At 39.3% G+C, this 13,705-nt stretch overlaps 1 protein-coding gene across 1 annotated transcript; it reads right to left on the minus strand.

Annotated features, from left to right (window-relative positions):
* Positions 1–5,577: 5,577 nt before the first annotated feature.
* On the minus strand, positions 5,578–8,237 carry LOC122088004 (esterase-like). Its single transcript, XM_042657143.1, has 5 exons — positions 7,941–8,237; positions 7,084–7,293; positions 6,825–6,994; positions 6,036–6,309; positions 5,578–5,949 (listed from the first exon to the last, which is right to left on the minus strand). Exons 1-5 carry the CDS (start codon positions 8,209–8,211, stop codon positions 5,681–5,683), a joined length of 1,194 nt encoding a protein of 397 aa, XP_042513077.1. The 5' UTR covers positions 8,212–8,237; the 3' UTR covers positions 5,578–5,680.
* Positions 8,238–13,705: the final 5,468 nt, after the last annotated feature.

A 13,705-nucleotide genomic window follows, 5' to 3' on the forward strand; every position in this document is an offset into this window, starting at 1 on the left:
CTCCTTTAAAATATCTATCCTTCCATGGTAGTAATCTTTATATTTTATATTTATAAAAGAAAATCTCTAATATTTCACTTCGCTTATTTATCTTTCCTCTCTCTCTCTCACACACACGTTCCTATCTCTACCCAAATACCCAAAATCCGTTATTTATCTCTCTCTCTCTCTCCCCCTTATTTAACTCCCCTCCTCTCTGTCTCTTACACGTTCCCAATCTTTCTCTTATCCTATTTATTAGTAAAGAAATTCTTCCCTTATTTATTTCCCCTCTCTCTCTATCTCACACACACATGCACTCCCAATCTTTCTCTTATCCTATTTATTAGTAAAGAAACTCTTCCCTCCTCCCTCTCCTTCATTAGGAAATAGAATCTCTCTCCCTCATGTATTTAATAAATTTTTATATGTATCTGATTTATTAGTAAATAAAATCTTCCCTATTCTCTCCCCTTGATTAGGAAACAAAATCAGAGAGTTGCCCAAAGCCCACAATCTGCTTTAATAGAGCTCCAAGAGCTCACTTTCTCTGCTATTCCTTTGGCTCCAGGTAAGCTCTCGTAAGGTTTCTTAAAGGGTTCTTTAGCTTTTTCTTTTCCTATCTAATGATTCGATTTAAGATATTCGTCTTCGCTCCTTGACCCTATAATGCACTTCTTATCTTCTACAATTTTTTTTTCCGGATCTTTATGGATGTAAACCTGCAGATTTTAATATGTTTTCTGATTTAGGGTATCAGGGAATCTACTTAAATCTGTAATCTCAAATGTTTTTTTTTTTCCATACTTTTTTAAAATGTTTGATTTTCTTCGTTCATTTATGGGTTTATCATATCTAATGTTGGATTAACCCTCTAACTTGTCTCAGGTATAGAAGGACCTCAGGGCCTCATAATCCTTGATCGGTTGAAGAAGTCTTTAATGATTTCAGATGAAGGCACATTGGGATGATCAAGGCTCACACCACTGGTTGGATTTTGCTTCGTTGCTTCTCTTATTCTTAGTTCGAGGGAAAAGGGAAGAAAACAACTGTTTTCCTTCATATTTTTTTTCTTCGTAGGTCTTGATGTTTACGTTGCTGTTTTTCTTTTGCAGATGTTGAGAAATTCTTTCAATAATGTGATCCTGGTGAGTTCTGTTTCTGATATGGGATTGGCAGCGTTTTGATTTTACAAAAATAATAGTGACTACGGTATCAATTTGGTTTCTGGATGCTGTTAAATTGTACATTTTGAGTATTTCAGGGTTGCTATTACTCAGATTTCACTTTAGAATTGGTTGGATCTAAGATCCAGAGGTATCTCCAATACCTCCCCTTATTTTATTTTCATGCAAACCAAATCCAATTCCCTGAATGATTGCATGAAAAAAAAAAAAAAAAAAAAAAAAAAAAGGGCAGTCACCAAGGCAACCTGAGATCAGAAGGTTACATATGATATTTACTAGACTAAAAGGCCTTCGAGTATGTAAAAACATGTAAGAATATGAAGGTAACAACTTGCTTTACCTTTACAATGGAAAATCTACGCATTTTAAAGGCTTGAGGCCCATGGGCCATGGAGGGCAATATTGTGCAAGGTTAATGGGGTCGAGGCGTTATAAATGGTATTAGAGTAGACCTTGACAATATGTGGAGCCACAATGGAGACGTTGTGCCGAAGGGGGCTGAAGATTGTGATACCAAAGAATACGGCAAGTGCCGGACCCTCCTAAGAGATCGGTGAGGTGTCCCCACCAAGAGTACGGTAAGCACCAAGGGGCTTGGGAGAACGGTGAGGGTGTGCAAATTTTAGTCCCACATCACCTAGGGAGAGATTACTGGGCTAATCGATAACCTCTAGTCTCCTTAACATGGCACAATGTGTTTTAAAGGCTAGAGGCTCATAGACCAAAGAGGACAATATTGTGTAAGGTTAATGGGGCCCGGGCATTATAATTGTAAAGGGTCTTCCCACCTTTTATTTAAGCTCGGATGATCATGTTCTCACTGAGCCAATCGGGACCTATGTCGATTCTTCATCCGAAACCCTTAACCCATTTTGAGCTAAAATGCTCCTTAAGCTTCGGGAACATCTTTTGAGCTCTAGAAAGGCATGTAACACCGTAAACTGGAAGCAGCTGAACTTAGTCTTATAGCCTAGTTGGCATAAGAGAGCAGGATGCTCTGCTATGGATCCATAGGTACAGTAGTAGGAGAGAGGGAATTTGGCTAATTTATTAGCCAAGGAAAGAGCATAAAATAGCCAATTATGAGTGGGACTAGTCCTACATTAGGTGGACTTAAGAACCCTAGTCCTACATTAGCTGGACTTAAGAACCCAAAAGTTAGGACAGAAAATGAGATTAAAATGGATAAACCGGTGGGATACCCTACTGCCAGCAGGCCAGTTGGTTCGGCTGGAAGAATATAGAAAAATTTGGTTTTTCTTGTGGGGCTCACATCCCTACATCCCCAATCCTTGCACTTATCTAACATGTAGAGGTCATGATGCTGACCAAATCCAACCTGATAGATCAGTATTTGTGGGGTCCATTAATGAGATATTGATTTTAATTAGTTTTAGTTTTATGTTTTTAAAATAAATTTTGGAAAGTAATTTTAGGGTGTTCACCCAAACGGGCCCTAAGGACCCTTTGGCTGAATTATATAGCAAGCCACCATCATTGTTTCACCTTATTTGCTGCCACATATTCAGTAGAACAACAAGAAAGGGAAGAAGAAGAAGAAAAAGAAAGAAAAAGGAAGAAGAAGGAATAAGCAGAAGAAGAAGAACTAGAAGGAGAGAAGGGAGCAGCTGTCCCTCTCCTACTTCCTGCTGTTATATAATTGTTGTTGTACACATATTAGAAGGTAAAATTCTTCCACCTTAATTGTCGTACAATATTTCTACTATCTAGGAACAACATTCACCTTGGTTCCCAAGCATGCAGCCACCCAAAGTGCGCAACCATAGACTGCATGCATGCAATTTGAGTGGAATTTAAATACAGAGACTGAATAAATTTAGTCATGCATGCTGTACCTATAAAAATTAGGTAATATACAGGTTGTATCTGGTCTCTGTAGCTATGCACAGCTGGGTTTTAGGCTGCATGCATGGGATTCATCATCCCAGAGATGAAAACCCAACTGTAGCACCCATATAAATAAAATATGCTTGCTGAAATTGTAATTAGAAAAGTGTACAGACCTTTGAGGGTCTCTATAAACTCCCAGAATTTGGGTTCAGACCTTGCACGCAAGGGGTTTTATCCCAAGGTGGAAGTGAGTAACCTGAAATTTGAGTTTTTCTAGTTGGGTAAGCATTGGACTACATAAATTTAATTCTGCAGAATTTTCCTGGCCCAACCCAAGGAAATCCACAGAACAGCCTTTGGGAGTGAAGAAAATTTTGCAGAAATCAACCCGCCTGTTGGGCAAGCGGCCAGCCTGTTGTCTCCCACTGGTTAGGGTGTTTCAAGCCCAAATCAGCCCCAATTTTTTTGGACAGTACCCTGCTCTTGTGGATTAAGTTCCCTACCTTGTTTACCCAAATTAGCCCTATGGGAAGGGGTACTTCGAGGGATTTTCAGAGACTTTAAATTTGGATTGAATATGTGCTCTTGAGAGTCATTTTTAGGTTCAGCAGTGAACCTATACATAATCATATTGGGTGTGTAAATGCTTAACAAAAATAATACACATTGGTTTATGAACGTAAAACAATCGGGTGAGAATAGAAAGTTGTTTGCAAGAATCCTATCGCACATGTGATTTGGGTTTTGAGGTGAGTGGATATTTGACTTTATTTACGGAGTGTTTATGCATTATTTCTATTTTTGCATGAATTGTGTGCATGAATGACATGCCATATTGTTGCTATACATGTTGTTTAATATGATGGACTTATTTATCTTGTGCTATTATTATTGCTAACTTGTGAATATGGAAGGATGTGGTTGAGGAATGGTTTTGGACTGTAGAGGTAAGTGAGGTAAGTTATTGTGATTCTGTGGATGAACTACAACTGTAACTATGGTATTGATGGTCTGGGGCACGGTGTGGCTAAGGTTCTTTCCGGTACCCTGGGCCTAGAGATCAGAGGATGTGTGTATGTATGGTGTGTGATGAATGATGATAGTATACACATTCATGTAGATTGCATCTGGTTAAGATTCATAGACCATGGTGCTAAACCCCTTGCCAGTAGGGGGTTAGATAATGGCTAATCCCATGAGATGGTATGTTTGTGATGCAACACGGGTGACCGATGGGTTTTTCGAGACTGTGGCTACCCCAGAACATGGGTGAACGAGGGGATTTTTGGGACCTTGACTATTTTACGGCTCAGGTGATCGATGGATTTTTGGGACTGAGGTTGTATGGTGGGGTTACCCATTAGGGGTTTACAGGGTGACCGATGGGTTTTTCGGACCTGGGATACGATCTATGTTACAGTAGCACTGGTACCTTATGTTGGACTTAGTAATTGTTTGCTAGGTATTGTTTGTTAAAATCGGATCATGAGTATCATATAATTTATTTTGGCATGCATTGCATCATTTGTTTATGTGTGCTTGCATGTACAGGCCTCACTGGGCTTATGAAGCTCACCTCTCATTGATTATTCTTTTTAAATGGTGGAACCGGTGCTGTGGCAAGAATGGACTTTGGAGTGTCCAATTGCTTGTAAGGTCTAGTGCAATTTCTCCAATATTTTTAATGTTAGATGGCCTCGACCAAGTTCTCTCGCTGAGCTAGCTCAATGGTGGTTCTCCAAGGCAAGCTCAATCCGTTCAAAAGAGGCGTGGATGGATGAATTTTTACTTATTCCCTATCATATTTGCTATGAACAAAATAATCTGGTCTAATTTTGAAGGCGGCTTTAAGTAATATTGGGGGGTCATCTCATGTGAGGGCGCTTCTCTCATGGTCAATTGCCAATTTTCTTCGATCTAGAAGCCTAGATTTTAAGGTAAAATTTACCTCTGCTTCTCTCGCAATTGAAGAGCTGAAGTGGACTAGACCTATTGTTGGACTAGTCAAGTTGAATATAGATGGTTGTTTCTTGAAAAATCCAAGTTTGTTAGAGGTTGGTGGAGTGGTTTGTAATTGTTCTGGATTGGTTTTATTTAGTTATGCTATCCCGCTTGGAAATATGACTAACTATAAAGTGGAATTCTCCTCCCCTTTTATTGGTCTGAAGTATTTAAAGGAGATGGGAGAGGAGAGGCTGTGGGTGGAATGTGATTCACCGACAGTGGCGGAGGTTGTCCTTAGGAAATCTATTCCTTGCGACTTTCTTCAACAATGGAGGTTATTCAGTCCCTTTCTTGAATCGATTACTTGTAGGTTAACGCATTGTTTTATGGAGGTAAATCACAAAAAGTATTGGTCTAGAGCTTGAAACTAAACTAGAAGAAGCATCCTAAGCTCCCTTGATAATAGGGATCTAGAAATGGAATGAAAGTTGAAATTCCACGGCTGAAAAATGGCTATATGTCAGCGATGTTTCAAATGGACGACTAAGAACATCTTTTTTCCTCAAAGTCAGCTTCGTCCCTTCATAAATAGCTTAAGAGTTTTTGTTTCCTTGAATTACTTAAAGGGTAAATATAAGACTTTATTATTTCATGACATATTATCAATACAGATTACAAACAATAGATAGATCAAACTCTAGCTATCTAGGGTAATCTGATTATGTAGAAGATTCATCCCTCTTGCATGCATTTTGTAAAGAGATTGGTGGGTCTGAAAATTTTCCAGTCACAATTTTATCGACAATAAATTTATTAGCTGCCTCGGTTAAATGGCTTCCATCCCAGTTAACTCTAACAGAAGGGTTTGCGCAAGATCCTATGAATGTTGGTTTCCCATCCACAACTACTGTCTGCCCACATCGTGCAGTATTGCTGAAGTTATATTTTCCTCCAAAGCCACAACAAGCTACTAGTGGTTGCTGAAATCCTGCAAGAAGAAACACAAATGTGTCAATCATCTCTCTCTCTCTCTCTCTCTCTCTCTTTCTAAAATTTTAGATGATGATGACTTACCAAAGTCCTGAGGTTGGCTCATGAGAAGGTACTTGACAGAGTAAATGTCCACATATGTGATGGCAGCCAAGGGAAGTTGCTTTCTCATTTCCACAATAGCTTCCTTTAACTTCTGATTGAAGTATTGTGATACCTCATTATAAGGAGTTGCACAACCAGCTTTATCTATGTCAGATGCGTTACTCACTGGAAAGTTTATAAGGATATATGCAAAACAGCCAATAGGACCGGTGTTATGGATCCAGAATGATCTCCCTCCTAAACCATACACTGCCTGCAAATTAGAACCAAATCCATCCATAAGGGTATGAAAATCAAACTGTAAATCATTTATTGAAACCGAACCAAGCCATTGACACAGAAATCATGAAATCGTTTAAGAAGTGGTCTAATGTTGGTTTCAAAATTGAGATCGTTTAGTTGAATGGTTTAAACTAACTGAACCCTTTAAACCGGTGACAAACTAATTAAAACCAATAAATGGTGACATAGTAAGTTAAGTCATTCAATGTTAAGTTTACATCCATTTCACTAAAAAATTTAAATTAACGATCTTGATTTCATTATCTAATCCCGTTTGTTAGACAATTCGGTTTCGGTTTAACCTAATATAGTTTACAAGCCATTTGCTCATCGACAGGTTGGCCCAATTGCAACACAATATACAAATCCATAATGTGATTAATGAAAACTTAAGAACCTCAACAAGAGATACACACCAACCACACTACTGCCTAGGAAATAATGAATTTACCTGGTTATTAAGACGGTTCAAATATTATTAATTACCTGAATATTCTTGGAGAGCTTGCTAATTACATCAGGAATGTCAGCTTTGATTTCCGCTAAAGATAGGTTGCTGAATAAACCCAAACCGATATCATTTTGACCAATATCAAATGTGTACAAAGCTTGACCAAAAAACTCCTCCTTGGGTAACAAATTTGTGTAGATTCCACCTATCAACAGATGATGAATAGGATTTTATGAATTGGTATTGCTAAATGATTTATAGCTATAGAGGGATTTTAACTAATTAAATTATTACCTCGGTTCCTGATTAACTGTGATCTGGATTTGAATTGTTGGAACTGGGAGACTTGCACATCCAAGTAGAAGGGGCTGGGTCCTCTCCCAGTTCGGCTTTTATCCGACGGCCTGATTGTTGCCCCCGATACCGCGAAATTAGCACCGTGGCTGAAGTTAGTTCCCAATGAATTGAGATATGCGCTGAGGTTAGGTAATCCGAAACTTTCAGCTGATCAAAATATTCATTATTTTAAAAACAATGATCAGGTCAATAAATGTTCTGTTGCCTTTGCATTAACAATAAGAGATTCGATGAAAAAAAAGGATTCATGTAGCCATCTTGTTGTTTGCAAATTTTTAGCTCAAAAGAAAAGGGAAAAAGGAAGGGGGGAAGGGGGGTGTACAGTTGGGGTACTCCTTAAAGCCTAATCCAATTACCTATAACTAATACTATTTGATCTATCCAAACACTACTTTACTTCATAGCCCATAGCATTGGCCTATTTCAGTCTCCCAACATAAACGGCTTGAAAGCAACATATTCTGTGGTTTTCTCTACAAATATTAGGAATGGCAATGGGGTGGGTTGGATAGAGACTCGCCCCACTCCACCTCTAGTGCGGTGGTTTTGTATCACCGATATAGGGTTTGTGTGGCAGGCTTTAAAAACCTGAATTGGGATCTTGATCAGTCCCAATTCATTCAGGTCTAGATCGATTCAGATCAGCCTTGGAATTGATATATTACGGAGTTTTCACAGAGAAACAGCTTGAGTTCACACCCAGCTATGTCTAGGTGTAAGTAGTGAGGGTGGAGTTCCTTCCCCCCACCTCAACAAAAAATCTAGGAAATCATGAAACAAAGTTTAATTTCTACCCATGAAATCAATGGTGAGCCTTCCATCTGAAGGTCTTCCAGCAGGCATGTGAAAAAAGGTCTCCCCATAGGGTGGGGTGACAAGAGAGAAGGCAGCAGAATCAGCTCCTGTATCAGTATTTGAGTCCCCAAAGTTGAAGATTGCTGGAAAATTGCAACTTGTATTTGAAGCTGAGGCCGGAACACTTAAAATCACTATGGAAGACAACAACCCAATATAGAAAGGAGTCATTAGAACAAGTATACCAAAGGAATGAGAAGAACCAATCATCTTGAGAGACTAAGAGATGATGAGCAGTAGAGACTAGAGAGGATATTATTACTTTAGAGAACTGGTAGAGTATATATAGAGAGAGAGAGGACAACATAAGTATTGAATTACTTACTAGCTAAAGTGCTAAATGGAGTAATACCTGTTCGTTTCCATTAGATTTTGGAAACAATTTTCCTATTTTTATTCCTAAAATTAAACAGACTATTTACTAAATTTAGTGTTTGGTTATATTTCTACAACTCTTTCAAAGTTTTCAAAAATTCCAAGAGAAGAAATCCAAAGAAAATAACCGGAATGGAGAGGATCTAAGAGACCAACTAGTTGAGAAAATAAGGAATCATTCAGTGATAACATGTTCACTTTATTTTCACTCTAATGATCATTGGATCCAATGTCTCCACTATACTTTATAATGCAGTAGGGGACAAATAACACCAATAAAAAAAATACATTTTTTAGTGAACGAACCAATAAATAAATACACAATTGGTATGTGATAATTAAATAGAGTTTTGATTTTTACCCCCCAAAAAAAAATCGATATTTTATTTGATTCATAGGGGCTGGAATGATTGGACATTTTGAAATCCAAAGCTGATCTTTTTCCAAATTTGGTAAGTTTTTAATAATTGATTCAATACATAACCAGCCAAATAATATGTAAATCTAATTTATTCTATTATTAAGCGTATCAGATTTTATTTTCAGCATTTATTTCCCATGGATTGACCTCTAGCTTGGTCATATGATTTTATCTGTTGCTTAACATAGTTATAAAAAATGGAACAGAAAAAAAAATTAAAATAAACGGTACATGTTTTAAATTTATTTTCACTAAGAATCGTTTGTATAAAAATATAGAAGAAAAAAAATGGAATAATTTAAAAACCGAATGGAGCCAAAAAGAGACACCCAAACAGCCAATAGGATGACTGAGGCCGACCTCGTAATCCACCGTCGGCATTTCCATCAGCAGAAAAAGAAGATCCAACCACATCAACCACACATGAGATGCAAAAAATAGATCACAAAGGAAAAAGACACTAAGTCATCCTATATCTGGGATGACCCGAAGCGTCCATATTTAGATCCTTCTTGACCAAAGCCGGCAAAGCCGTCACAGGGTCAGAGATATCAAAATGTGCAGCAGACTTGGAAAGAAAGTCAGCAATAGAGTTAGCCTCTCGCTAGCAGTGACTAATTTCCCACTCAACCGGATGTAGGAACCTCATTATTAACCACTATAGGAGTTCTCTCCCCATTAGGAAACTCTATATTTGGTTTACATGATGAGAGTTCCTATTTTGGGAAACTATATATATAGGCTGCATATTAGGAATTCAAATCCCTTGTATTAGTCAAGCATATCACATGTAGAATCCTACCTTCTCATAATCTTTTGTATTCCAAATCTGTTTAGATTGACTAGGACAACCTCTTGTAATATATTTATACTCTCTGCATGTGATATGCTTGACTAATACAATGCATATGAATTCCTAATATGCAGCCCGTATATACAGTTTCCCAAAATAGGGACTCTCATCATGTAAATCGAATATGGAGTTTCCTAATGGGGAGAGAACTCCTATATCGTTTAATATTCATACAAGCTATCCACCTTTGATGAATGATCCATGGGACTTTTCTTTTTTGAACCAAAGTAACCACTACGACTAAATCACATTCAATCCACAGCCTTTGCACCCCCAATTTTTCAGCATGTTCAATCCTTGAAATCACAGCCATAAATTTTGCCACAAAGTTTGAATGAATTCTAAGGGAAATCCTAAAATTTGCCATCACCTCCCCTTTATCATTACAAAATACACCTCCAGCTCCAGAGACACTTGGCTTCCCAATAGAACAACAATCTGTGTTTACTTTCCTCAATCTACTCGGGGGCCGACACCAAAAAATTTCAAAAATTTCATTAGGCCTACCCTGAACGCCTGAAAATTCCAGCCTTCAAGCACTCAGTGATCCGAAATGGAGATCAACTTCCCTGAGTTAACTAAGGACTATGAATCGATTTCACTTCTGATCATGGCAAAGCAGCGCTCCATAGACTTTGAGATTCCGTCATGTCTTCCAGCATTCCTTTCCATCCAAATGCTATAAGGAGTCAGCAAATTTTAATTTTAGGGGATAAAACCAAATGTATCGATTATTATCATCGATAAAAATAACAAAGTATCTGTGGCCATCAATAGACAAAGAGGAAGGACCCCATACATCACTGTGAACGAAGTCTAAAGGAAACAAACTTTGAGAGAAAGTTTACCCTAATGACAATCTACGGGCTTTGCCTAATTGGAAACTAGGGCACACAGAACTGAGCTTGGTGGAGAGACACAACAAGGCATTTGCACCAACCATGAACTTGAGAAGACCAGAGTGAGGGTGACCAGGCCGTTGATGCCAACCATTGATGGAAGTGCACTCAGCAATATTGGCGACTAGAGAAGAATATGGAGAAGAAAGGGTATAGAGACTCCCCTTACTCGGTCTGAAAAGCAGAATCCTCTTGGTTACCTGATCATTGACAAAGAAGTGGGGAGGGTGAAATTAAAAAAAGACTTTATTTTAGCGAGCAAATCACTGAACAAAAAGGAGAGGTTTTGTGATAGAGGGAACATGCAAGACATCACATAAATTAAAAGAACGAGAGGGGGAGAGAGAAGGGAGAGATGACGAACCAATATTACTGATAAAGAGTCCCTTACCATTACCCACATGAAGTTAGTCGTTACCATTGTACCCATCATAGGACGTGAGAGAGTGAAAATCAGGAGTGACGTGATGGGTTGCACCAGTATCAGGGTACCAAGTCAGAGCGGCAGATGGGTTATAGTAAGGTGGGTAGGTGGGTGTGGGAAGAAGAGGAGGGTTGGTTGTGAAGTGAGCCACTGGTCGAGGGTTGGGATTAAAGCTAAGATAAGGTTGAGGGTTGGGGTAGCCGGGTTAGGTAGGGGGTCGGTAATAACAGGTGTTGGCATTGTGGTTTGTGCAGTTGTAGATGGAGCACCACATATGCATGCCTGGTTGTGGAAAGCAGCCACCACGGCCACCATGACCACCTCGTCCACGCCCACCGCGACCACCACGACCACCTTTCCCATATTGAGAGTTGGAAGAGGTGGAAGAGGCATCACATTGAGAAATGTTAGCTGATGGAGTGTCTATAGAGGCAGGAGGATAGGTCTCTAATGTGTTACGAGCAGAGGCCTTATTTATGAACTCGTGGCTGAGAAGAAAGCCAAGAAGATTAGTAGCGGCTCAAAATGAGAAAGGAGCATTGGAACAATGTAGTGAAGATCTTTGCAAAGAGTGCAAAGAATGTGAAGACAGAGGTCGGATTGTTTCATAGGAGACCCAGCAGCAACAAGCTCATCAGGGAGGGACTTGGCTCGTTGCATAAGGCTAGTCATGGATTCATCAGTTTCTTTGTCAACGATGAGAGGGAGTGCTTCATCAGAGAGGGAGGATATAAGGAGACTCATAATCTGGGAGTCTTGAACGTCCCAGTCAGAAGCAGCGATTGTCTGAGTGGGCTGCGCTTCAGACCCATCGAAATGGCCAAAATTTTTTTGACCCTTGAGGAAGGGCCGTATCTGAGCACGCCAGAACAGAAAGTTCTCAGACGTGAGCTTGATGGAGACAAAATAATGTGCTCCCATGAGCACTGGTTGAGAGGATGTGGGAGAGGGAGAGGGAGAGGTGAGGTTGGTTAATGGAGTTTCCAGCGACATGGTGAAGAAAAGAAAAAAGAAAAAAAAGGAAGAAGAGGGGTGGTGGCCTATTAAACTCTTGATATCATATTGAATTTGAATTGTGTTCACTTTCTTTCATTAGCTAGGTTTACAATATTTGTAGAGATTACATCAGATCATAACCAAAATGGAAATAAAGATTACAATATTATTACAATTGAATTCTTCCAAGAATTACTGATAGCAATTTTTGGCTTTCCAACTGTAGAAGATACTGCAGTATAGGATCCAAGATTTTGTGGTGATTTGTATCACAAGTGGGATTGACTGTATCTTGGAGAGAATTGTGCAAGCTGGACTGTAAGCTGTGGGATTGTTTGTATCTTGGAGAGGGATGGACTGTGAGCTGTGGGATTGACTATATCTTAGAGAGAATTGTCCAATCTGGACTATGAGCTTGATGTTGGTCATTAAGAGCATCCGATAGAAATTCAGGTTTGCTTTGATTGGTCGCATAAACTTTCATTTTCATTCACTGGATATTTTAAGAAGAGACACTAGAGAAAAGTGGAAATTGAAACAGCAGGTTGTTGTGCATCCTCTTGGCAAAGGTTATGTCACATTTCATTTCCAAATAGAAGAAGACATGGCAGAGATATGGCGACGAAGTCCCTTAAAGTTTGGTGGTTAGCTCATTTGTTTCTGAGATGGAAACCAGATTTTAACATACATGACATGCTTATTATGATGAAGCTTGTGTGGGTTCATTTTCCAAACCTTCCCCTAGAATATTGGCATGAAAAAGTTCTTTTGTCTATAGCCAATGCGGCGGGTAGACCAGTGGCTCTAGATAGTAGAACAAAACAAGGCATTGTGGGACACTATGCTCGAGTATTGGTTGAGTTGGACGTAGAGTAGTCTTCAAGCTGTATTGAAGAAATCCAGGTAGAACATAGAGAGCCAGGCATGATGAAAGAGTTCTGTTTTAGGCAGAAGGTGATATACAAAGATTGGATGGTTCGTTGTGGCTTTTGCAAACGAGTGGGACATCGGATCTCTGTTTTTTGATTAAAGGTCACAGAGGATGAGCGTCAGGGAGTATAAGACGGGGCGGTATTGATCCTGGGAGCAACTTACGCTGAAGATGGAGTTGACTTAGTGTTACCCAAATCTGGTAGAGTTAACTCAGTGGGGCATGTGGGAGATGACCTTCCTAATCAGGAAGGTAATTAAAATTTAGATTCCCCATCATTTTTTGTTAAGCCAACTTGATGAGAGGTTTCATTACCCAATATAGAAATGGTGGGAGAGAATAAAGGAATCACAAACATGATTGATGAGGAGAATTTAGTGGTTTCCTCATGTGCCAAGGATATAGAAGGAAATTTGGAAGTTATTTTGGGAAGCGAATCCTCCCAAGATAACGTTATTGAGTCCAACTCTTATTCTCTAAATTAGTTAGTGGTTGGGTCGGATTGTGAGGAGTCAGATTATGTTGTGGGATAGGACACGAATTTGGAAAATGGGTCCATGGAGCACCAATCGGATTTTGGTGCTGGTATGTTGGATAAGAATTGTAGTCAACCAAGAGACAATGAAAGGGAGGAGGGGGAGGTCCATGAGTGCATCCATCCTGATCCTTCGCAAGAAGTCAATGCTTTTCTAAGAGGAGGAACTAGAAACTCCTACAGGGGTGCCGCAGGTCAAGCTGAAAATGTGATGATTGCTCCTTCTTCAGTTCGTCCAAGGAGAAAGAGAAATCAAACCAGAGGTGGAGT

This window comes from Macadamia integrifolia, chromosome 9 (genome assembly GCF_013358625.1).
Source record: "Macadamia integrifolia cultivar HAES 741 chromosome 9, SCU_Mint_v3, whole genome shotgun sequence".
Taxonomy (NCBI): Eukaryota; Viridiplantae; Streptophyta; class Magnoliopsida; order Proteales; family Proteaceae; genus Macadamia; species Macadamia integrifolia.